Here is a 25,597-nt window from a genome sequence, read left to right on the forward strand (position 1 = left end):
GCCAGCCTTCTGATCGGCAAGCCCAAGAGGCTCAGTGGTTTAGACCACAGCGCCCCTAAAAATGAAAAATATTAAGAGAGACAATAGTGAAATTAACCAGCTACAAAGCTATAATAGTAATGCTAGCTACTTAAAGTGAATGTGTGTGTGTTGGTTTGTTTTTTAAAAAAACCAACTTATACAGTCATTCAATGCGTGCACATTAATTAGGTTGCAATTTTTCTTTCTAGTTTAAGTACATAGTAAAATGTGCTCACCGGTCTCACACTTTCAAAATAACAATCAATACTGAAAGGAGATGTTCTCTGTGGTTTGGAAATCTCACCTGTGTGTAGAGAGCCATGAAAATAAAGGTAGAAATCTCATCTCTTACAGAACCAACCAAAATGATCCAAGAATTAGAGTCCCTTCTCTATGACCTGGATCACACCATGTGTGAGTGTCAAACTGTGGTTACGTCTCTTCTCTCTTGGTCTTCCTGCTACCATGCTATCTGGAGCTAACCCATCATTTGGCTTAGAGCTATGTCCAAGCTTGGGCTTGGACAAACAAACAAACAAACAAACAAACAGACAACTCAATGACTAAGGTAAGACACTGAAAACATTTATAAAATTATGAATGGCTTAATGGAGGGGAATAGGCTCTGGCTCATAAAGCTAGAAACTGAGAAATCTGAAGAAACTGATAGGCAGTTTAATTTCACATTTCATCCAAGGTGTTGAACCTGACTGTATGCTTGTATGCAACCTGACTGTGGCGGGAAGGTAAACGGTGTTTCCATGGGCTCTGGCACATTGCACCAGAAATGGTATAGTCGTGCTGGACACATGACCAGGAAAAGCTGTCTCTGGACAAACATGGACAAACATGGACCACTTATAAATGCCATCTCCAACTCCTCAAAAGATTCCATCAGTGGTGTCTCTGAAAATTTTTATACATCACTTGGGAAGACTAATGCCAGTGTACTGGAAGAAGCAAAGATCCCAAGTGTCAATGTGATGATTCTTCAACATGAACTTCGTTGGACTGGTGGCCATGTTGTGCGTATGCCTGATGATCGTCTTCCAAAGCAACTACTCTATTCCGAACTTTAAAATGGAAAGCGTAATGCTGGTGGTCAACAAAAGAGATTTAAAGACTCTCTCAAGGAAAATCTTTTAAAATGTAATATAAATACCGACAACTGGGAAACACTGGCCTGAGAGCGCTCCAAGATGCTCTTTGAAGACGCGCTTTGAAGATGCTCAAACTCGGGACGAAAGGAAGAGGAAGGTACGCTTGGCAAATCCACACCGTGATCAACTCCCGCCCGGAAACCTATGTCCCCACTGTGGAAGGACGTGCGGATCCAGAATTGGCCTCCACAGTGACTTACAGACTCACTGTTAAGACCGTGTTCAAGGAAGACAATCTTACCCGGCTACAAGTGATCGCCAAATAAGATATGGTTCTCTCCCCCCCCCCCCCCGGTTTATCTTCACAATAATCTTGTGATATAAATTAGCCTGATACTGCTGGACCAAAGTTCACTGTGGGTGCTTCCAAGACCGTGGCTCTTTTTGAGTGGGATTGAATCACATGCCAGCAAACTAAAGTTGGAACAATTAAAGCTGATCTGGAAGCTCTTGTGCAACAAGCCTAGTTCTCTGAAATATCAGGCAATTAGGAAAGTGACAAGAAAATTAAAAGTGAAAGTGTGGGGGTAGCACTTGCTTTGACAAACATCATCTAACCTTGCCACAAACAGATCAGGATGAATGCACAATCAACCGGTCATAAAAGAAGATGACTAGGATTAAAACTCGGGTCCCAGTTCAGCCACGAGTGAACCATACTGTATCTCTCATCTCAGAAAACCCTCAAAAGCAGGTGAGGTGAGAGTATGGTTCACTCGTGGCTGATATGGGAGGGGACCCGAGTTTTTAACGCTCACGACCTTAAAAATAAATACATAATTACCAACGTAACAGCAATCGTAAGCAATAAATAAATCATCGAAAAGTACACAGCCAAATTAAGCCATTTCCACATAAATCATAATTACATCTAATATAAGGGTACTAAAAAAAAACTAGCAATAAAGGCGATGTTACAGGACACAGCCCAGCACTTGTGGAGTATTAATTTATTTAAAAGTGTATGTTTTATTATTGTTTTGCTTGTGATGTATTTTTGTGTTTTTGTAACTGTAAAAGCGTCCCATCATCTCAAGCTCATTTTATAAGAACTGTAATGAAATAGTAATAGCCTTTATTCTTGGGCTTAACATGTCCCCACCCCGCCTCACAGCAAGCGCGAGGCGGCTTATTAACGATAACCACCAGTCCCCTCAACAGACGCGTGTGCACGTGTGAATGCGCTCCCCGGGTCCTGAAGCGACGACTCCTCCCCCTTATAGAGCCTCCTCCCCTTTCCTGGCCCCGCCCCCTCAGGAAAGGGGAGGGGCGAGGAAAAGGCGGGAAAAGAAAACCAAACCCTTCCCTTCGACTCTTCCGCGAGGAGCAACCTAACCACGAGACCTCGCCTCCTCTGACGTCACTTCGGGGCGGTTGTCCCTCTTTGGCCGTGGGACTCCGTCTCCCATCAGCGCCAGCCCGCATAGGCCAATGAGAGAGGGACGACGGGAGCTGTAGTTCTTTCACCTCGCTCAGAGTTCTTTATACGTCCAGCGCCACGTCTCGCGCATGCGCTTGGACGGCGGCGCTCGCGCTGCTGCTCCATCTCCTCCTGGTCCTGAGGTAAAAGAAGGAAGGAAAGGAAGGAGCTTCGCCCGGCCGCGTCGGCGGCAGCGATGGCGTTCACGCTGTACTCGCTGCTGCAGGCCGCGCTGCTCTTCGTCAACGCCATCGCGGTGCTGCATGAGGAGCGCTTCCTCCGCAGGAGTGAGTCGGCCAGGCCTCGGGGCCGGCTTCGTAAGGGAGGGGGGAGGGGTCCTGGCCTCATCCTCATCCTCAGTTTGTGGGGAGGAAGGCGGAGGGCCTGGGCCGTAGGTGGGGTTTCTGGGGCCACGTGGCATCCTTAAGACGTCGCCATAACGTTAATTATAAGGATCAGCGCCGAGTCATTCGTAGGGAGAGGCAGTGTGGGGTAGTGGTTAGAGCGCAGGGCTAGGACCCAGGAGGCATAAGAAGAGCTCTGATGGATCAGGGCAGTGAGCCCTCCTACCCATCATTCTGGCTTCACGGGGCCTGGCCAAATGCCCCAAAGACAGAGAAACCTGCGAGTAGCATTGTTATTACTATTAATATTACTATTATTGTTCTCCTACTGGGGCAGCAATAAAAGAGACTTCTAGCGCATCTGTAAAGCTGAGCAGGGACTGGTATCGGTTTTAAAAGTGGATCGAGGGAGGGCACATGTTAAGTTTCCTACATTGCAGGGGGTTGGACTAGATGACCCTCGGGGGTTCCTTCTACGATTCGTAGAATTGCAAAGTTGGAAAGGATCCCAAGGGTCATATCTTGCAATCTCCTACAATGCAGGAATCTCAGCTAAAGCATCCATTTGTGGGCATTACATGCAGGCGCCATCTGGAGAAATTTGTAAATAATACTTCTTGTTCAAATGTTGCCTGCCTGACAGGTTATATATATATATATATATATATATATATTCAACTTTTTGTGTAAGGCATTTTATTTATTTATTTATTGTATCACAACTAACATAACATTAATAGTCATTGGGGAGAGGGGAATCTTCTCCCCTCCCTATCCTATTTTCAAAAAAGGGAAAAGAGAGGACCCAAACAATTACCGCCCAGTAAGCCTGACATCAATACCAGGAAAGATTCTAGAGCAGATCATCAAGCAAACAGTCTGTGAGCACCTAGAAAGAAACTGTGAAAAATAAGTTTCTTAAAAAATTTTTCTGAAAAATAAGTCATGTCAGACTAATCTGATCTCATTTTTTGACAAAATTACAAGCCTGTTAGATGAAGGGAACGCTGTGGATGTAGCCTATCTTGATTTCAGCAAGGCCTTTTACAAGGTGCCCCATGATATTCTTGTAAAGAAGCTGGTAAAATGCGGGCTAGACAATGCTGCCATTCAGTGGATTTGTAACTGGCTGACTGACCGAACCCAAAGGGTGCTCATCAATGGCTCCTCCTCATCCTGGAGAGTAGTGACTAGTGGGGTGCCACAGGGTTCTGTCTTGGGCCCAATCTTATTCAACATCTTTATCAATGACTTGGATGATGGGCTTGAGGGCATCCTGAGCAAGTTTGCAGATGACACCAAATTGGGAGGGGTGGCTAATACCCCAGAGGACAGGATCACACTTCAAAATGACCTTAACAGATTAGACAACTGGGCCAAAGCAAACAAAATGAATTTTAACAGGGAGAAATGTAAGGTACTACACTTGGGCAAAAAAAATGAAAAGCACAAATACAGGATGGGTGACACCTGGCTTGAGAGCAGTACACGTGAAAAGGATCTAGGAGTCTTGGTAGACCACAGACTTGACATGAGTCAGCAGTGTGATGCAGCAGCTAAAAAAGCCAATGCAATTCTTGGCTGCATCAATAGGAGTATAGCATCTAGATCTAGGGAAGTAATAGTACCACTGTATTCTGCTCTGGTCAGACCTCACCTGGAGTACTGTGTCCAGTTCTGGGCACCACAGTTCAAGAAGGATACTGACAAGCTGGAATGTGTCCAGAAGAGGGCAACCAAAATGGTCAAAGGCCTGGAAACGATGCCTTATGAGGAACGGCTTAGGGAGCTGGGTATGTTTAGCCTGGAGAAGAGAAGGTTAAGGGGTGATATGATAGCCATGTTCAAATATATGAAAGGATGTCATATGGAGGAATGAGAAGGATTGCTTACTGTTGCTCCAGAGAAGCGGGCACGGAGCAATGGATTAAAACTTCAAGAAAGAAGATTCCACCTAAACATTAGGAAGAACTTCCTGATAGTAAGAACTGTTCGGCAGTGGAATTTGCTACCAAGGAGTGTGGTGGAGTTTCCTTCTTTGGAGGTCTTTAAGCAGAGGCTTGACAGCCATATGTCAAGAATGCTTTGATGGTGTTTCCTGTTTGGCAGGGGGTTGGACTGGATGGCCCTCGTGGTCTCTTCCAATTCTATGATTCTATCCCAGTGTTTCCCAAACTTGGGGACTACAGCTCTCATCATCGCTAGCTAGCAGGCCCAGTGGTCAGGGGTGATGGGAATTGTAGTCCAAAAACAGCTGGAGACCCAAGTTTGGGAAACCCTGCTCTATCCAGACTGTATTATGCTTTGGCACCAGAGTTGCTACAGTTGCAGCTGTCTGTGCTGTAGGAGCAGATGTGGGTTGTCAGTATTGCCCTGGGTGCAACACAGTTGCCCTCAGTAAGCAATTTGATAGTAGAGCTGCAGTACTATAGTTCACCTCACACTATACTGTAGTTGTCAAGAAATGGTTCTAGCCTCCCAGTCAAAGGTTAATGTAAAAGTAAAGCAGAAAAGTGATGGTGGTGTGTTTGTTTGGTTTTTTTATATATAAAAAAAGGGGTATGAAATGCCATCTGTACCAAATGAGCCAGTGTAGGCTGGAGCTTTTTTTAGTTAATGATAAAGGTGGCTGAAGTGGAACGATACAGAACTTTTCACATAAAGTTTAATTACAACTTTTATTACCCTCTCCTTACAAGATCTTTTTGGCTATTTCCTGCCCTGCCTTACAGTTGTTTGAATCGCTTGTCAACTCACTCATTCTAGTTTCAGATCATCTTCATGTGGGTTTGTGGTTGCTCAGATGAAATCTAATTGTGATTGCTAGTCTAGATCAGTGGTCCTTGTAATCTCGTTAATTGTGGCAGTGAAGCAGTAAGGAGAGGCATTGGAACAAAATACCATAGGGCAAACTTTGACCAAATCATTGTGGGGGCAGTACACAAAGATGAAGTGCTTTGAAGGTTTTGCTTCATATATTTTAGCTGGGCTTCTTGGGTCTAATCAGTGGTGGAAATACTAGACAATCATAGTTTTCTGAAATTCTGGTCTCTGGTGGTTTTGCTTCTCTCATGATGCATTAAATTTATTTCATTTATTTATTTAAACACCACTTAACTACAATACCGTGTTTCTCATATTATAAGACATGTCTTATATTTATTTTTTCCTCAAAAAAACACACTATGGCTTATTTTCAAGGGATGTCTTATTTTTTTCCTTCTCCTCCTGCCGCGGCCGGCATTGCTGCTGTACCTATCACTATGTCTTATTTTCGGGGTATGTCTTATATTCCTTGAATGCTTAAAAATCCTGCTATGGCTTATTTTATGGGTATGTCTTAAAATATGAGAAACAGGGTAGTCTCCAAAGCGGTATACAAGAAATACAACACAAAAAAGAAAAAAAAATGATCAAAGCTATAAAATCAAACTGCAGTTAAAATCCCCGCTAGAATATGTATCCAGTTTGAATTATAATTTCAAATGGGGTTTCTGGCATTGAAACAAAGGTTAGAAGCCTGCGTTTTATCCATATTTGGGCTTAAAATGCTTCCATTTGTAAAATACATTTTTGGTTGATATGACTGATAATTTAGATTATGTATTTGCTTGTTTACTTAACAAAAATAAAATTTCGGAATTATAGTTGGCTGGGGAACAGACCAGGGAATTGGAGGATTTGGAGAAGAGCCAGGAATTAAAGGACAGTTAATGAACCTTATTCGATCTGTACGAACAGTTATGAGAGGTAAGGTGGACAAAATAATGCTATTTTTAAGCAATATGTTGTTGTGAGTGGATTTGTTTTACTGTGTTCCATACCCCAGATACCTAGTATTACTGTGGCTTTTACACACTGATGGCTAATTTAAATTGTCCTGAGTTGCTACATCTGTGCACCTTCCTGTTTGGTTGCACTGGTGCAACACCAGGACAAATGGTGTTGCACTAACCAGGATAAAGACCTTCACATTTAATCCTGCCTAGCAGACTAATAGAATCAGGCTGTTAACTTATTCACTAACCTTATAAGTTATAACCATGTGAAACTAATGTGGTGGCAACACCAATGTCTCTCTACTCTGCTGTCCCTGTGTCCTGTCAATCTTATGAGCATCATTGCTTCTTTCTGATCCTGCCTCCCCTAACCCATCTACTCAGTGCTGTAGTTTCCCTGAAGCATGTGAGACTCTCTGACCGCAACCCCCTGCCTTCACTGCCACACCTTTTTGAGCTGAAATGGGAGTGCAGGGGCATCCCAAATTAAAGTGCTTTTTCCTTTAAGCAAATTCGGCCTGAGAGAATCTAGATCTCGCCTGTGGAGCCAAAAAGGTTTCCACTCCTGCTTTATAAAATGCATTGCTAAAATTGTTGTTTTGTACGCTTGCATGCAGAAAATGATCTTGAATGTCCTTGTTCTTGAAGTTTATTCTCCGCTTAATGCAATATTATGTTTGTCGTTAGTTGAGAAACTGTAATACCCTTTCTGTTTTTCTTTGCAGTGCCATTAATTGGAGTGAACACCATTACAATTGTGCTGCTCTTGTTGTTTGGTTGAAGTTGGTGTCTTCAAATCAACCTTCCCAGTATCTCTAACAGACTGCAGACCAGTTTATTCATTAGGATTCAATTTGGCTTTGCTTTGGAAGCAACACATCTGTTTCAATAAAGACACCATTTCTATTTATTGTATTCCTTAATATTCAGCCCACTTCATAACACCAGAGGATTGGAATCACTGCAGTTGTGCTGTACGCATCCTGAACCAGAAACAGATTTTTTCATTTAATAGTATCAAATGTTTACAGTACACATTGTAACATATTGTAGTAAGTACTTAAAGATTCTGTTTCTTAACTCCTCTGTTGCTCAGGGCTTATTTTTCCAACGGTGTACTTGAGATGTGTTTGTGTTTTAAGTTGATCTTTCAGTTTCTGAAGAACTGAATGATGTAGACTTTGCAGACCACTAGGTCAAATATGGCCCATGGATTATATGAATGTCACAGAAATGGAAATGTTGTTATTGGCACATATTAGAGGTTTTTAAATAGACTTTGATAGTTGATCAGTAGTATATGATTTATATCTTTACACAGCAGTGGCATTTTAAGCTTAACTAACAGTTTGAAATCTGATGACATGTTGCAACTGCTGTATAGCCAAACTTAGAAGAATAAGACCTAGAAATGGAAACATGTAAAACTTTATTCAGCAAGTACAGTTTATTAGTATGTTTTACAGTGGATCTTTATCCTTTCCAAAGATTTTCATTGTAAATAATTGTGGATACTGTGTGTAATCTGTTTTGGTGAAAGAATTTTTAAATATTGGGGGAAAGAACCTCTTTTTGAAAAAAGATGTGGCCACACTTCCTCTTTTTTAGAAAAAGAAATGTAAACAGAAATCCTCTTCAGTGGGTGTTTGAGATTAAAATCTGTTCAAAGCAGATATTACTTAAAATTCAGACCATAGAAATGTGCCCAGTAAAATGCACTATTTTCCTGGTTCATATATTTAAGACTCTATCAGGTTTTTGTTTTGTCTCTCTTTTAATTGGAAGATACTGTAATCCAAGAGAAAATGGGACTGTGATCAGATCATCTACATTGGAGGGTGGGAGGCAGGCAAGCAAGGGAAACGTGAGCAAAATGAAATAATTTCTTCTTTTCATCATCTGAGCGCTTTTAGCAATCCTCTGCATGCTTACACAAAAATAGCCCTGGTGACCTTAAAACCCAACTGACAATTGGTATTTACGCCAATAGGGAATATGTCCATTCATTGTTACAGATACATTTCCTGAAATCTGAGTGTTATCCCATTAGTTGCAGTATGTATGATGGGATTCCACCAGCTCTTGTCCATTTGAAAGATGCAGTGAAGGTTGTTGCTGAAGGAAGTAACTGTCCTGAATTAGTACAATGCGTAGGAGGAAAGGGATTGTTTGGTCCTGGGGAAGCAGAACTACATACAATTATCAATGGTAGATTCATGCAAATCAATAAGCTTAACGATCGTGAAGCTGAGGCTCCAATACTTTGGGACAGATCGTGAAGCTGAGGCTCCAATACTTTGGCCACCTCATGAGAAGAGAAGAATCCTTGGAAAATACCCTGATGTTGGGAAAGATTGAGGGTACTAGGAGAAGGGGACGACAGAGGACGAGATGGTTGGACAGTGTTCTCGAAGCTACGAACATGAGTTTGACCAAACTGCAGGAGGCAGTGGAAGACAGGAGTGCCTGGCGTGCTATGGTCCATGGGGTCACGAAGAGTCGGACACGACTAAACGACTAAACAACAACAACAGATTCATGCAAATCAGTAAGCTTAACAATATGGAAAAACAAATTCTACCACATCTTAAGTTAGTTTCAGAGCTGCAGATTCTTTGAGGGCATGATCAAGCCAAAGTTAAAGCACATTGAAATTCATTTATTTAAATGGGAGGGTTGAAATCATAAAAATATCTGCCCCTGAAATTAATGGGACATAAGTGTTCAACTTTGGCTGGATTACAACCATAATGTCCCGTTCCCCCCATTTTAACTATTTGATATTATTTTTCCAATATTGTAAGCATGGAATATGAGCTGTTGTCTATCTTCCCTCTACTCCCCTTTCTCTTTTTGTGATGTGAGCTGCTTTGGAAGACCATAGAAAGTCTGAAAAATGAAATGGCGATATAAATGGCACAGCTTTCCACATTGGGGAAAGTTGAAGGCAGATGGCAGTCAGAAACAATTCTCCCTTATGGAAGATGGCAGGACATGAGAAATAATAAATAAATAACTAATTTTTTATTTATACCCCGCTGTCCCCAGCCAAGGCCGGGCTCAGAGCGGCTAACACCAAATATAAAACAACTAGTTAAAATACAACTCAACAAGACTAAATACATTAAAATTAAAAATGCAGCCTCATACGAAAGGGAAAAAGGGAAAATGGAGGAAGGGATCAGGTTGGCTCCAGGCTAAATGCCAGGCAGAACAACTCTGTCTTACAGGCCCTGCGAAAAGAAATCAGGTCCCGCAGGGCCCTGGTCTCAGGAGACAGAGCATTCCAACAGGTCGGGGCCAGTGTTGAGAAGGCCCTGGTTCTAGTTGAGGCTAATCTTATTTCCGGGACCTCTAAGGTGTTACTATTTATCCACGGGGCATACCGGGAGAGACGGTTCCATAAGAAAGACCTATTTCTGCTGCACAAATCATCAAATTTCCTCTTAAATAGGTCTATGTCAGCAATCTTACAAGACCAGGTGTGGATAACCTCTTTCCATCAGGGACTGAAAGTGGGTGGCTGGGGCTAAAAATGGGTGGAGCTCTGAAACAAAGCTGGGATGGGAATCCTAGTCCAGCTTTACACACTTGGAAATACGGTAGCCCGATAACAGCTCATAACTGCTCAAATACATGCCAAAATAACATTGTAAGACAATACTGATGGCAACCTTTCTACTGATGAATAGCATGCCACGAGGATAAAAACAAGATGTGCATCCCTATTACTAAAATAACCAATAGTGATAGTTGAGGTGTATGGACTCAATCTTGTGCACCCTTCATTTAATATTTATCCATATTACAACAATAGGAGCTTCTTAGGGGGACCTGCCTCCTTTGCTAAAGAATCCTTGTATTGAGTATAGATCTTGGACCATGGTACTTTTTCAGAAATAAATAAAAAGTTTAGTTTGTGAGAAGCAATCTCTTGCTTGCAAGTATGCAGCTTTTGGAAATACTGTTTGGGGGAGGAAGCAAGATAGGGAGGAGGTAAACTTTGAAAGCCACTCACATTTGCTCTCTGCAATAAAGCTTTGGGCACTGGCATTTGCTCCACGCACCCACACAGTGCTGAAGAAGTATCTGAAGAAGTGTGCATGCACATGAAAGCTCATACCAAAATAAAAAAACTTAGTTGGTCTTTAAGGTGCTACTGGAAGGAATTTTTTTATTTTGTTTCCACACAGTGCTGTGCGTTTAGCAGCTGAATGGTAAGCAGAAGTTCAACAGGTGAACCTTAATTCCCACTTCTCTTGTACTGCCTAAGGCAAACTGCTCCTGGGTGTTACGGTGATCCAATACTGTACAGCACAAGAGAGTACAGCTTTCTGTACCTTTTAGATATTTTGGCTAGTGTCTCTGCGAGTGTTAAAAGTGCAGCATCCCACTTTCCCCTTCGGGAAATTTGGATTGCCACAAAGACGGGCAGAAGTTCAACGAACGCATTTTCTACTGCACTAGAAAGGTGGCTATAGCCTTCATCCTCATTTGCTGCTTGGTCCTTTATCTTCCGCCGCCCCGATCCAGTGCATTCTGACATGCTTGAGTCTCCGTCCCACGTTCATTACATTAAGCCAGTTTCAGCAGACTGGCTCTGTCCCATCCACTTGCAAGACACCGCAAAAAAAAGGCAAACGGTGACTATTGGAGTGCCTGTTTGCTAATGTCAAAATCTGACCGAAATGTTAAAAGCGGGAGCGTCTAGTGGGGAGACATTAACTGTGTTTTTCAGCAAAATATGTTGGGGAGGTGCGGAACTGAAACGAAACAAAGTCCCACAGGCGTTCGTTTTAGTCGCCTGCCGGGGCCTGCTTGGGTCCTTACGCAGAGAGATCTTCCGCTTTCCGAGCCCCGCCCTTCTCCACCTCTTGCGGCTGTGCCGCATCGCTCTAGCGTCAGATCATTCGAACACGGAGGGAGTTGTGAACCCCCCTCCCCGTTTGCCGCCATGGTACGGCCCAATTCCCGTGGCGACTAAGGGCGAGGGCGGCACCAACTGTGCAGCAAAAGGGGGGAGATAGAAACTCACCCTCTCGGCTGGCAATGGACCAACCCGCGATGCGGTCCTCCTAGCTGGAAGGACAGGTCCATCTCATGAGAGAGGGAGGGGGACGTTAAAACGTTGGTAAACTCCCCTCTTTTTTCTCTGATTTCCTCACCTTGACACGTGGGTGTGAGGCACGCCAGGTGAGGAGCGCTTTTTTTCCTGAAGGTGGGGGTGAGCTGGTGGTGGACAATAATGCCCTAAATCACCTTGAATTAAAGTCACTTGTGAGCCAAGAGCAGCTTTGTGAGAGGAGGCTGCCTACTGTACCTCTGGAAGAGTCGCTGTTCTGGCTCCTCCTTCCAAGCTATGCTGGGAGTGGGGCATTTTCTGCTTTTTCTCTGCATGGGTGCGTATGATTGCCTCTGTCAGTTGCTAAGGATGCCAATGGCACACCACTTTCCCTTATTTGCTACAGAGAGCCTGGTGCAAAACGTAGGTTGTTTCACTGCAGAGTTTGGGCTATTTTGTGTATGTGGGTGGGTGGTGTTGGGGTGCAGCCAATCACTCACAGCCTTGACTTTATCACGGTTGTGGGTTGGCGAGACACTTGTGCAACAAGGAGCGGATTCTGAAGTATGACATTTGCAAGGCTGAAACCTCTGACCTTATTCCCATGAAAAAACAATGACACTAAAAAGAAATACTAATTTATTCTGGCAGCTGCTTGACAGTGCAATGAGTTTCCTCAGAAGGTGGATGTTTTTAAGCAGAGGCTGGGTGGACATCTGTCATGGATGCCTTAGTTGAGATTCCTGCATTGCAGAATCTACAATTCTGTGATTTTATGTATAATCCTTGAACTTAATCAGCCTCTTTTTACAGCTGATGCGTAACCTTGGTCCACCTGCAGATAAGTTTTTATTTCTTCGATAAAAAGAGTTATTTTGCAGGTGATAAAAAGCAGGCTCTGCAGGTATGTACCTTGAAGCACCTTTTAGTGGCTGGCTTTATCTCTGGGAAAGAGAAGTGCTCCTTCTTTTACGATTAGATAAAAGCCTGCAATGGCAGCTGATGATCTCAAAACTGCTCGATAGGAAAGTGCTGATAAATGTTTAAAATTCCCGAAGGCTAGTCCGTGCTGGTCATGGAGTTTGCACTCTGGGAAAAGAAATCCCAAAGTTTGTTCCTTTTGGCTGTTGAGAAGGGGGGGGCAGTCTGGTGTAGTGGTTAGGGTGTTGGCCATAAAGCTTTCTAGGTGACCTTGGTGTGAGGATAAGACACCACCATCTGCACTTACTCTTGGAAGGAAGGACGGAACAAAAGTGTAATATAATGTAATACGAGAGGAGCCTCATTGATTCCCATGTGATTAGAGGAACCGTTCTGTCATTTGCCCTAAAGAGCTGTTTCATCGTTCTAATAGCGCTGCCCTGCATGCAGCTGTAGGAGGAAGCCAAAGATTTATTTTTCCTAGAGGTGACATTATCGACAGCTTGTATTGGGTTAGAGCGTCTGATCATTTCCATCACGTAGCAGAGCACCCTACGATTCTCAGCTCCTTTTTCACCATCAGGATCCTGCCTAGTTTGCTGGGTGGCGGTCCTTCTCTATGATGGCCCCCACGTTGTGGAATGACCTCCCTTCCGAGTTGTACCCTTTTCCCAGAGGCCTTCGCGAGTGGAGGACAAGGTCAGAATCTCCCCCCCACCTCCCCAGTGCGTTGTCGTTGCCATTTCTGACTGCTGTTGATTCAGTTTAAATTTTGGCCCAGTAATGAGTATGTTACACATAGTTTACTTCTTGTGTTGAGCTCCTGGAGTCACATGTTTAGGGTAGGCTATAAATGTGCATAAATGACTAGCAGCTTCACACATACTGCAGCTTAGGAATTTGCAAGAAACTGAAAAATGGGTGTGATTCAAAATGGTTGTATCCAGACATTGATGCCAGCCTGCTCCTTCGTCTCAGGAACCACCATGCAAAATGCGCTTACGATCTTGTTAGAAGTGTCCGGATCAATAGAGAATAGGCAGGGGAACACAAGGTTCATCTAGTCCAGGCATAGGCAAACTCCGGCCCTCCAGATATTTGGGACTACAATTCCCATCATCCCTGACCACTGGTCCTGTTAGCTAGGGATGATGGGAATTGTAGTCCCAAACATCTGGAGGGCCAGAGTTTGCCTATGCCTGATCTAGTCTAACCCCCAGCAATGCAGGAATCTTTTGCTCGATGTATGGCTCGAACCCACAAGCCTGAGATTAAGAAATAGCCGGCAGGCCCAAGGGATGGGTTGAATCATTATATTGTAGGTTTTGCTATGTGGCAGTGGTTCCTTGAGGAGGAGAAGTCTACCAATGGCTGCTAGCCATGATGGCTGTGCTCTGCCTCCACATCTGGAGGAAGCAATGCTGCTGAATACCAGCCACTGCAATCCACAGGAGGGGAGCGGGCTCTTGTGCTTACGTTCTGCTTGCTGGTTTCCCAGAAGCATTGGGTTGGCCACTGTGGGAACAGGATGCTGGACTGGATGGGCCATTGGCCTGATCCAGCAGTCTCTGCTTCCGTTCTAAAACACCCACATTGGGCATTATGCACCTATGAAAAACAGGCGCTCAGTTGCACAGATAAAAGGCATTTCCCACCCCCACCCCCAAATTTCCTGTGCTTTTGGGACAGTTTCTAATATGGGCACTTTGCATTCCCTGAAGCAAGATACGGACAGCCTTCTGTCCAACACCTGCTGTGTTCAGATTGGACTCTTGGGCCCTATTGCTGGTCCTGTCGTGTTGCGTGGCTCTCCCTTCCCCATCTGTGCACCTGACGCTCCACCTACGAAAACAACAATATTCGGCTTGGAATGCTTTGCAAAAGTATTCCAATGAAAGGGGGGGGGGAAGCATGTGCCTGATTGCTTTTTAATTGTGTCATGCTGCTGCAGTTGGCACGACACCTCTGTTCCATGCAGCAGGTGAAAATATAAAAACTCAAAAGACTTGAGATAAGATAGCCTGTACTTTTAAATCTTAAGCTGGACGTGCCATTTCTCTCCGGTGCGAGTATGCTGGTGGAATTTAAAAGTTGAAAAAAGGTGGTTTCTGTGTGCAGCGAATGGGAGAGAATGCTTGTTCTATCAATTATGTATATATATTTTTAATGTTGCCTCTTACTTCCCTGCCCAAAGGGGCTCATTGAACATGCTGGGTAATGCTCTCTAAGCATTACTAGGCTTGGCACAAATGGAGCAGATAACAGAGTGGCTTTTTAATTGTCCATTGTTATCTAACTCTTTGGTTGTTTAATCTTCCTTCCCTCTCCTGCCAGTGTGAAGGATGGCGGCCCGGCGTGCGCTAAAGGCAGTCCTGGTGGATCTCAGTGGAACGCTTCATATTGAAGACTCGGCTGTTCCAGGGGCCCAGGAAGCTCTTAAAAGGCAAGTTATCGCTTCCAGGCACCCCTAAAAGAACAGAAAACGAACATGTGTAAAAAGGCCGTTTTCACAAAGGCTGCTTATTGGGCAAGGAAAAGGTCTTGCAGGCAAGGGTGTTGATGTGCCCCATCCATGCACAGGGTCAGGTCCAAGATGACACAATTTGGCTCTTGGCGCTTAACACAGCAGACCCGTAAGAATCATACCTACCAAGTTGCTGTGGGAGAAATAAGGGACCGGACCGGAAGTAGAAGACCGGAAGTAGCGCTGCGGCCATTTTGGAACTGGGCGGAGCATGCTCAGAAGCAACTTTTGATGCTGCTTTGCCCAGTTCCAAAATGGCCACCGCGCCAGAAGTTGCACTGCAGCCATTTTAGAACTGGGCAGAGCTGCATCAAAAGTCGCTTCTGAGCATGCTCCGCCCAGTTCCAAAATGGCCGCCACGCCAGAATAAACCGGGGGGAAACAAAAAAAACCTGTTTTTTTCAGCTGAGAACAGCTAGAAAAACCGGGGTTTCCCGGAGAATACGGGAGACTTGGCAGCTATGGTAAGAATCCATATGTGGAGGATAAAGGCTGTTGGTGGCTTTCAGACCGTAAGAATCAGGCCAATGGCCCATCTAGTCCAGCCTCCTTTTCTCAGAGTGGCCAACCAGATGCCTGTGGGAAAACTTTCAAGCAGGATTCGAACACAAGAGCAGTCTTCCCTCCTGTGGTTTCTAGGTATTCAGAAGCATTCTTTGCGCCATCTGTGTGGTGGCAGAGCATAGCCTCTGAATACCAGCCGCTGGGATTCACAAGTGCGGAGAGCATTACTGTGCTCATGCCATGCTTGTGGGCTTCCCACAGGGCCACTGTGAAAACAGGAGGCTGGGCTAGATGGGCTATTGGCCTGATCCAGCAGGCTTGTCTTACGTTCTTATGAGTAGGCTCCTGTGCCTTTAAGAGTTGCATAGAAGGGAACCGTTTTTTGCCAAGAGCATCGTCAAGGGCGCTTCCAAGCCAAAGGAGTGCACATGGCAGAGAGTTAACTCTTTATTGTCAAAGAAGAAGAGTTTGGATTTGATATCCCGCTTTATCACTACCCTTGTTGTTGTTTAGTCATTTAGTCATTTCCGACGATTCCAGGGAGTCTTCTCTTCTCTTCTCCAAAGTATTGGAGCCTAAGCTTTAGGATCTGTCCTTCCAGTGAGCACTTAGGGCTTATTTCACTACCCTAAGGAGTCTCAAAGCGGCTAACAATCTCCTTTCCCTTCCTCCCCCACATCAAACACTCTGTGAGGTGAGTGAGGCTGAGAGACTTCAGAGAAGTGTGACTAGCCCAAGGTCACCCAGCAGCTGCATGTGGAGGAGCGGGGAAGCGAACTCGGTTCAGAGTCCACCCCTCTTAACCACTACACCACACAGTCGTTTCTACAGCTCCAGTCTTGTGTCTAGGCGGCTATCCCCAGGGCTGCACCCTATAGAACAGTTGCAACAGCAGGGGACCACTCCTCCACCACCAGTTCATGTGGCTTCCCCCGAAGGGCTGCATGCATGCACTCTGGAGACTATGCCTCTGCATGGAAGCTGCCTCTGCTCTTCCCTTTTCAGTCCCTTCCTGGTTCTGGGGCCCAGTGGTGCAGGAGAGGGTGGGGAAGCACCCACCCTGACCTGCCTCTTCTTCCTTTTCTTCCTACCCATCTTGCGCCCCATCTTACAGCCTCCGACTCTTGCTTCCTGGCTGGCAAAATTCCCCGTAAACCACTGCCCCTCTCTCCCGAACCAGAATCCAGCCCTCACTTTTCCTGGTTCACACTCTGCAGTGTCCTGCCAGCCCCTGGCATGCACCTTACATCGGAATGTCATATGTGTGAAACCAATATGACATTGGACGTTGGATTCAACTTTGAGTGATCAAAAGCCATAGGTGGGATTTCTCTTTCTGTTAAACTCCAAATATCCAGGAGTAATCTTCTTAGGCAGCCCTGCTTGTGATAATGTGCTCATGTTATTTTCTGATGAAGCTATTCCATGAACGCGAGAACAAAAACATGTTTTGCTGTGGTTTCCGAAAATGACAGCGTCCTAAACTGCTTACCCTGTTTTTTCACGGGTCAAGGCTGCGCAGTGCTCCGGTTTCCATCCGGTTCGTGACCAATACGACAAAGGAGTGCAAGCGAGATTTGCTGGAGAGGCTGAGGGAACTCGAGTTCGACATCAAGGAAGACGAGATCTTCACATCTCTGACGGCAGCCAGAAATCTCTTGGAGCAGAAGCAAGTCAGGCCCCTGCTGCTTGTCGAAGACAACGCACTGCACGATTTCAAAGGTATAGTGTCCTGGCGCCAATTTGCTGGGAACTCTAGTTTGCTAAGGGTCCTGGGTACCGTGGCTCTGTGAGCTCAGCACCCTTAACACTGTATGGTGTGATCCTCCTGGATAAAGGTAAAGTTTATACATTTGTTGCTCCGCCCACATTTGTCTCTGGCCCTGCCCACACCTGGCATGTGGCCCCCGAAATGTTCCCCAGAATGAAATGCGGCCCTCGGACTGAATAACTTCCCTCATCTCTTGATACGTGAACAGTAGGATCTATTCACCGAGGCCAGTGAACTTAGCTCTTTATTCAAGGAAACAAACCAGGGCTCAGGCCTAGTGGTTTCAGCAACCCTTTCTAGGAGGCCTCATATTGATGATACCAATGTGAGGACTGAAGGTCCCTGCCTTCCCACTAGGACTCCTCCTCTCCAGGGTCTTTCCCACATTGTCTCAGGCTGTGTCTGCGCACAACCACCCTCGGCAATGCCCGTTTTATTTCTCTGCGGGTTCTAGGAGACCAGGGGGAAGGGAGCTAGTTGCATCAGGAGGGGGAGACCCTCCTGATGTCTTCAGCAGCCTGCCTATCTGCCTCTTGGGCCCCTCCTCTCCTGCCTTTGCTCCTGCCTCTGATTCTGAACTGCTGTCTGCCACAGCCTCTTTCCCGCTCACTAAACCCTGTCACTCATGGGTAGGCAGACTAAGGCCCGGGGGCCAGATCCGGCTCAATCACCTTCTCAATCTGGCCCGCGGACAGTCCAGCAATCAGTGTGTTTTTACATGAGTAGAATGTGTTATTTTATTTAAAATGCATCTCTGGGTTATTTGTGGGGCATAGGAATTCATTCTTTTTTTCAAAATATAGTTCGGCCCCCCACAAGGTCTGGGGGACAGTGGACCAGCCCCCTGCTGAAAAAGTTTTCTGACCCCCTACTGTCACTTCTTCAGCTTCTGCCACCACCTCCTCCCAGTCTTCTCCCTCTGACCACCCATCGCTGTTCCACCACCACACCCCAGGCTCTGAGCCTTCTTCCCCGGGGGTTCCCCGGCTGGTGCCTCCTCTGCATCCAGCCAATCCATGACATTCCCCGAGGACTTGCCCAGAGAAGCCCTTGTTTCACTGGGAGAGTCTGCTGTGTGTCCTGCGAGAGATGCACAGTCGCTTTAGGAATTGCAGCAGACCATTACAAGACTCGAGCAGAATTAGCTTTCTATACTGCAGACTTTAATTAAAGCAGAGCACAGAAAACACGTATACTATATTCTGATCGCTTAATGGACCGTTTGCATCGTTCAGTAAAATCCATACGACCCATAAACCCTCTATGTCCATGACAAGATGGCTTATATTGTTTGTTTGCTTTATTTAAAGCTTAATTGAGGGTTTCTTCTTCTTTTTCTCCTCCTGCTTTTTGCTGCCTGTCTAAAGCTTAATTTGGGCTTCATAGTTTGGCAATGCAATAGCTCGACTCCATCTGAAGTTCCAGATTGGTGGGGTTTCCTATGCATCTGCTTTCAGCTGTGGCTCCTGTCTTGGCAGATAGGCTCATAGCTCCTCCCCCTGTGACCCCATTCATCCTTTGGGTGCCAGTTAAAGGGCCATCTCCTACTGCAAGCTTAATTTGCTGCACAGGGGGATGGAGGCGGCTAAGGAGGGAAGTGTTAATCCTGCCCAGCTGCAATATTCACAAAGATCGCATCCCCACCCTGGCAATTAGGCTTACAAAATGCTTACATGATTCCCCTCCCAGACTCATTCCTGGGGAGAACATGAGTGTGTCTCAGAGCACAGCTTGGGTACACTTCCTCTTGCATTGGCCCTGCCTACCACCAAAAGGCGGCCCCCAGAAAGCTGGCCAAGGTGGGATGTGGCCCTTGCCCAACCCCCCCAAAAGTCCTTCCCCTCTGTGCTTTCGGTCAGGTCTTCTGCAGACTTCTGCGGGTCTTCTGCCTTGTTCTTCCCTCCATATCTAGTTTTTTGTTTTGTTTTTTACACTCCGGTTTTCAGTAGTTTAAGTACGCTGAAAGATGTTTAAGCTCCTGTTAGTAACTACTATGGAATTATTCTTGGATAATCTTCATATAAGATTGCTCGCAGATGGATGAGTGTAATCCATTCTTTGGTTAATGGACCCAGATGCTCCCAGAGAAAGTTGCAAGCGAAATCCACACCAGCTTGTTTTTCAGTTTCTGCGTTTTTGTTTTGTAATAATATTGGAGAGGGCATTGTGGGGCCAACTGAACAGCAACCGATGCCCTCCTTCCATTAGCTTGTGCAATAGAACTTTCCCTCTACTCCCCTTTTATGTGTCCTGCACTCTCCCCGCACCTGCTCCAGAGGATTGGGGCAGCCCCCACAAAAAAAAAAAACAGATTTAAGAGGTGTGCAGCTAGAGGTGGGGGCGTTTCATTTTGCAAATAGAAACCCTCGTGCTGATGGAACAAGTTGGTTGGATTCCACTCATGTTCCCCATTCCCAGTTTGAACAGCTAATGCTTGTCCATTGAAGGCATTGTTCCTCTGCTCTTCAGCTAAAGAGGCTCGTGGATCCATAACAGCCCCTGCCCTCAGGTCTGCAAACAACAACACATGACACAAAAGAGGGAGGAGGAGGGAGGAGGGAGCTCAGGCAACCAGTTCTTAAAGCTGCAAAGTTCTTATAATGCCCAACTTCAGTGGGAAAAGTTCAGGGACAGCGGTGGCGAAAAGTTCTAGCAGAAAAGTTCAGCAGAATCAGTACAGTGGTCCTGGGTCCCTTTCTCTTCTGCCACCCGAAGATTTCACGGCAAGGCAGTTCTATCAGTAAGACAATTTTAGGTGAGCCGTTTGGCTGTCCTCTTTTTTTCCAGGGATTGATACAAACGAGCCCAATGCTGTGGTGATAGGGCTTGCTCCCGACCACTTCAATTACCAAATGATGAACAAAGCATTTCGGTAAGTCGGAATGACGCGACAGTGAGTTTCTTTGTAGGAAACGACTTCCTTTAGCCCCCACCAGGCAATTAACATTTGGCACAAGCTCAGTTTCTACCGGTCATAAAGCACACCTCCAGATAACTTTATGGTGATACTGTCCCAAGGGTTCTTTTTATTACTGGGAGGGCAACAGAGCTTGGTGGTATCAGGTGGAATTCCTTCGCCTCCAGGGGCTTTCAGAGCACAATGAGTCACACTATTGTCCTTCCAAGTAGGGAAGGACTTTGCTATCTGTTATGGCAGTGATGGGGAAACCTGAGGCTTAGAACCTCTCCACCAGGCCCTTAGGGCTTTCCCCAGTCAACACACCCTCCCGGCGCATTTTTGCTAATAAATAATATAAAGAGAAGAGGCCCGGCCAGAGAGGACTTTGCCAAGTGCTCTCTCAAACCAGGTAGCAAGAACTTTCCCTGCCCTTCTCAAATAACAGGGCATCCCGTTGGCCAATGTGAGAACTGGTGGGTCTGCTGGACTAGGTGGCTGATCCAGGAGGCTCCACTTATGTTCTTATTTTCCTCCCACATCTTCCTTTCTCAAGACTGATCCTCGATGGCGCTCCCCTCATAGCTATACACAAAGCCAGGTATTACAAGAGGAAAGACGGCCTCGCTCTCGGCCCTGGACCTTTCGTCACGGGGCTGGAATATGCAGCCGACGTGGAAGCCACCGTGGTGGGGAAGCCCGAGCGGACGTTCTTCCTGGAAGCCTTGCGTGGTACCGGCTGCACGCCAGAGGAAGCCATCATGATTGGCGACGTGAGTGCCTGAGCGTGTTAACCCACCTTAAAGATGGAGCCTCTTACGGAGTGTCCGGGAACCAAGCAGGCCTAACGCTTTTGTTCCCCTCTGCCTTGGCAGGACTGCAGGGATGACGTGGGAGGTGCCCAGAACGCTGGGATGCTGGGAATACTGGTTAAGACGGGTAAGCACCATCTCGCCATGCCTCTTGCTTGTATCGCTAGTGGGGTGCATGTGTGTGCAGGAACTAGCCTATTGCGGAAAGGTAAACGTTTTAAATGGGGAGATGTAGTAACTCATATTTGGTAGGTGCTGCAGGTGGCGCTGTGGGTTAAACCACAGAGCCTAGGGCTTGCTGATCAGAAGGTCAGCGGTTCGAATCCCTATGACGGGGTGAGCTCCCGTTGCTTGGTCCCAGCTCCTGCCAACCTAGCAGTTCGAAAGCACGTCAACATGCAAGTAGATAAATAGGAACCGCTACAGCGGGAAGGTAAACAGTGTTTCCATGTGCTGCTCTGGTTTGCCAGAAGCGGCTTTGTCATGCTGGCCACATGACCTGGAAGCTATACGCCGACTCCCTCGGCCAATAATGCGAGATGAGCGCGCAACCCCAGAGTCGGTCACGACTGGACCTAATGGTCAGGGGTCCCTTTACCTTTAAGCATGTCATAGGTTATCCTGTCATTGACTGTTAATATCCATGTCATGGGCTACTTATTTATTTCACAAGATTTATATACCACCGGACACCTCAAACTGGTTTGATTTTTTCTTTTTCAAAAAAGTTAAAATAAGCATTTAAAACACTCAAACAAATAATTAAAATCTACAATTAAGCTAAAAACCAGATTAAGACATATGGCAACATTCTACATATCTGGGGTAGGCTTGTCTAAACTGTTTTTAGAAGGTGCTGGAAAAAAGGGGCCTGCCTGATTTCAATAGTCAAGGAGTTCCAAAGTGTGTGCTGCCACAAGGAAAGATGGATTCCTTACAAGCGCAGAGCAAGTATCGTGGCACCTGTAACACCACCAGTTCTGCGGAGCAAAGAGGTCGAGTGGGCATAGTTGGGAACGGTTATAATGCGTAGATGTCATTAATGTGTTTTGCCAACGTGAACCAGGTGTTGAGATGAAGCGTTTTCTCTCTGCTTTTGTTACAGGGAAATACCGAGAGAGGGACGAAGGCAAAATTACTCCTCCTCCGTACTTAACTTGCGAGAGCTTTCCCCATGCTGTAGACCACATCCTCCAGCATCTCCTATAAAGACGCCTGCAAGAGTTACATCCGGCGGCATCCTCAGCAGAGCCCAAGCAGACTTGCTTGGGGGAGCTCTTGGTGGACGGCACCAAGCGGGGAGGATCACATTTGAATGCTCTCCCCAGAAGGGTAGCTTCCTGTGCATAGGAATCAGCCTACCACAGAGAAGAGTCGTAGCCTAGCCTTCACCCTGCCTGGCACGCCAGTTTTCTTGTTCTTTTCACGGCAGGGAGAGCTTAGATAGATGTCCCCCTCCCCCCTTGTCTGCTGTCTAGCGTGGCACCTTCTGCACTTTTGCAGAATGCATAGCTCAGTTATTCCTGCGACATGACATTTGAACGGAAAAGGAGATAAACGCTAAGCCCAAGCCTTGTTAAAAAACAGTGAGGCATGAGTGCACTGGCCTCTCTCTTCCCTTCCACCCTCCTTCCCGCACTGATGCCATGAACAGGGGAATACTCCTCAGGTGTTGTTCCTGAGCTCTGAGTGGTGTGTGTGTCAACAGCACAGTGCTGGTCAATAACTGAGTTTGCATGTTTGCCAGTTCAAAAGCAGCCAAGGTTTGCTGTTCACCTAAACAAAGTTTTTGATAAATCCCAACCAACCACATTTAAACCACTTCATGGTAACTTTTTTTTGCGTGTTTTTAAAGCGACATGGTAAACGGTACCACGAGCTATCATTTACTGGAAGTCTAAATTGCAAAATATCAAGGGATTTTGTTTAGGTTACTTACCATGGCTAGCCACTTTCCTCCTCCTGATCCAATTAAATACAGCCAGGCTGCATCTTAATTAGCGATTCTTAATTTAAAGCACTCCTACCATTCATAATCATATTCGTGGCTGAACTTCTGCCAGCCCATTAATAGTGGCCAGGGTTGTTTTTCAATTTTTATGCACAAATTAGAACTACCAGAGCTTTACAGATGTTTTAATTAGGTGGGGTTATTAACAGGAATGGCTTGGAAACAGAGATCTGGTCCATAATGGCTTCTATAGACCATGAATTTCTGATGTTAGACTTCAATGGGGGCCTATTAATTTGACAATTGCAAGGTTTCATTGGGTTGGTGGAGTCCCCCACCCATTTCCTTACAGAGAGGGAAAATCCTAGGGAAACCATGGGGACAAATTCCCCCCCTTTTTATGGGGTTTTGCTAGTACAGCTGTAAAATGAAATTGCAATTTGAAGCAAGTCCTATCCTTCCCGCACATGTTAAAGGCACCAAAATGAGCTAACTTTTGTAATGGCAGTAAATGGCTTCTCTGGACCATTTGCAAAACTAAGAATGAAGCCCTTTTTGTTTACTTTATGGTGCTCCTGAGTGTTAAATTATTAGACTGTAATTGTAGCTGTGGCTTTACTGAAAGAGCAGTTTTCTTAATGAGCTACAGCTACACTCTCTTTTGGATGGAAAACACACCAGGACTGTAACGGAGACCGTAGCTGAGTGGAAACATGATTAGGAACGCTGATCAGAGATTCATATAACAAAAGACACAACAAAATGCAACCGTTTAGGCAAAGTTAAGTGCTGCTTCATTGCGGCTGATTTCAAGCTGCAGCATTAAGCACATGTGTAAATCTCTCCTTCACTCTGGCAGGATCCAACTCTAATTGTTGTTTCTTAAATGGAAAATGCTGCCCTGATGAGACTGAGTTCCTCTAGACAAAAAGTGGGCTATAAATATGGTAACAGCAAAACCTAAAACAATTGCTCAATTTTTTTTATATAAAACACTGGCCCAAATCCAATGGCTAGCAGTGCAATCCTAACTCCATATACTCGGTAGTCTGTCCTGTTGAATTCAGTGAGACTTGCACACAGGCAAGTAGGGTTAGGACTACAACCCAAATTCCGTTGAAATTAACTAGTTAGAACTGACAACTCTCACTGTTTGCCGTAGGATGTGCATGCCAATCTTACGCACATTTACCCAGAAGTTAGTCTTAAGTTCCATGGAGCTTACTTCTGATTAACAGTGCACAGGACTGCAACTGTACTATTATTATTTACTATTATTATTATTACAACACAGACTCATCCCCAGAAACATAAGAGTGCTTTATTCTGGGACAAGGAGAGTCAGGTGGTGTGAAATGCAGCATGTCGGCAATTCCGGCACTGACCTTCCCAGCCTAAGGGCCAAAACAGATTAGATGTAGAAAACAAGTGGAGTGACTACCTTTTGTTTTGGTTCTTCCCTTTAACATGGCTGTGGGGAGCTCCAGATTCAACAGCAGAAGCAGTGTTACAAGTGTGTGCACTTGTGAAGACATGTGCTTATCCCTTTCCTCATGGTCTGCTTCCTGACCAAGTTTCTCCTGCATTTTTCTGACCATCCCGCCTCCCCCCTGTGTTCCTTGATAAACTTTAGTAGCCCTAACCTAGCTAAAGTTACTTGTGGACGTTTATTTAACTGACCTATTGTTAAAGCACTTATTAGCCATCTTTCCAGGGCTCAAGGTAACATACATTCCTTATTCATCATCATCACCACCACCATTTTGAAGTAATACAAACTAATAACCACTTGAAAAATCATACAAAAAAACACAAACAACCAGTGAACAGACCAGACAAGGGAAACACTAAATGGAAAGCAGTGCATCATGTATAGTTTCTGAAAGGTCCACCAAGCTCTAAGGGATGGGGGAACTGTTATCATTAGGGCCAGGTGATATATCATCCAAAACTGATTTGAAGTCCATATTGTGAGATTGGTTTCATAATTTTTGACCTGGCAAAATATCATGAATCGTATGTGTGTGTGTGCTATACAGAAATCGCAATGTGGGAAAAACTGAAGCTAGCCAATGCTTTTCTCGATTCTTGCAGCCCCTGTTGACTCTGCTGGTTCAGCTCTCCCCTGCTTCATGCCGGGGGCCATGAATCACAAGAGCAGGCGCCAGCAAAAAAGCAACATGGGGGAAACCGTGTAGCCAGCCGATGCCTCTACATACCTCCATCCTTATTTCAGACATCGTGATGTACAGTGGTACCGCCCCCCCTTACGAATGCTTCGGGTTACACACTCCGCTAACCCGGAAGTAGATGCCCCTTGTTGCGAACTTTGCCCTGGGATGCGAGCAGAAGTTGCGCTCCGGCGGCGCAGCAGCAGCGGGAGGCGCCATTAGCGAAAGCACGCCTCATGTTACGAGTGGTTTCCGGTTACG

The 25,597-nt window shown here is 45.5% G+C and overlaps 2 protein-coding genes across 5 annotated transcripts; both read left to right on the forward strand.

The window, feature by feature from the left end:
• The first annotated feature begins 2,684 nt into the window (after positions 1 to 2,684).
• IER3IP1 (immediate early response 3 interacting protein 1) lies at positions 2,685 to 7,632 on the forward strand. Its single transcript, XM_035100596.2, has 3 exons — positions 2,685 to 2,888; positions 6,594 to 6,695; positions 7,450 to 7,632. The coding sequence occupies exons 1-3, from the start codon at positions 2,798 to 2,800 to the stop codon at positions 7,503 to 7,505; spliced, it is 249 nt and encodes an 82-aa protein (XP_034956487.1). The 5' UTR covers positions 2,685 to 2,797; the 3' UTR covers positions 7,506 to 7,632.
• A 3,519-nt stretch (positions 7,633 to 11,151) lies between these two features.
• On the forward strand, positions 11,152 to 25,592 carry HDHD2 (haloacid dehalogenase like hydrolase domain containing 2). Of its 4 annotated transcripts, none has more exons than XM_035100594.2 (7): positions 11,152 to 11,681; positions 15,042 to 15,150; positions 17,249 to 17,457; positions 20,294 to 20,378; positions 20,959 to 21,175; positions 21,278 to 21,341; positions 22,320 to 25,592. In XM_035100594.2, exons 2-7 carry the CDS (start codon positions 15,050 to 15,052, stop codon positions 22,421 to 22,423), a joined length of 780 nt encoding a protein of 259 aa, XP_034956485.1. In that variant the 5' UTR covers positions 11,152 to 11,681; positions 15,042 to 15,049; the 3' UTR covers positions 22,424 to 25,592. The 4 variants fall into 4 exon arrangements, with proteins under 4 accessions (XP_034956485.1, XP_034956479.1, XP_034956482.1 ...); XM_035100588.2 differs by having other exon boundaries at positions 11,153 to 11,917; XM_035100591.2 differs by lacking the exon at positions 11,152 to 11,681 and adding an exon at positions 11,931 to 12,123.
• The last annotated feature ends 5 nt before the right edge of the window (positions 25,593 to 25,597 follow it).

This window comes from Zootoca vivipara, chromosome 11, assembly GCF_963506605.1.
Source record: "Zootoca vivipara chromosome 11, rZooViv1.1, whole genome shotgun sequence".
Lineage (NCBI taxonomy): Eukaryota > Metazoa > Chordata > Lepidosauria > Squamata > Lacertidae > Zootoca > Zootoca vivipara.

Coding starts and splice junctions, on each gene's coding strand:
- IER3IP1 (XM_035100596.2), top strand. CDS start 2,798: ATGGCGTTCACGCTGTACTCGCTGCTGCAGGCCGCGCTGCTCTTCGTC. Junction 2,889..6,593: donor GGAGCGCTTCCTCCGCAGGA/GTGAGTCGGCCA, acceptor TCGGAATTATAG/TTGGCTGGGGAACAGACCAG. Junction 6,696..7,449: donor TGTACGAACAGTTATGAGAG/GTAAGGTGGACA, acceptor TTTTCTTTGCAG/TGCCATTAATTGGAGTGAAC.
- HDHD2 (XM_035100594.2), top strand. CDS start 15,050: ATGGCGGCCCGGCGTGCGCTAAAGGCAGTCCTGGTGGATCTCAGTGGA. Junction 21,176..21,277: donor AAGCCATCATGATTGGCGAC/GTGAGTGCCTGA, acceptor CTGCCTTGGCAG/GACTGCAGGGATGACGTGGG. Junction 21,342..22,319: donor GGGAATACTGGTTAAGACGG/GTAAGCACCATC, acceptor CTTTTGTTACAG/GGAAATACCGAGAGAGGGAC.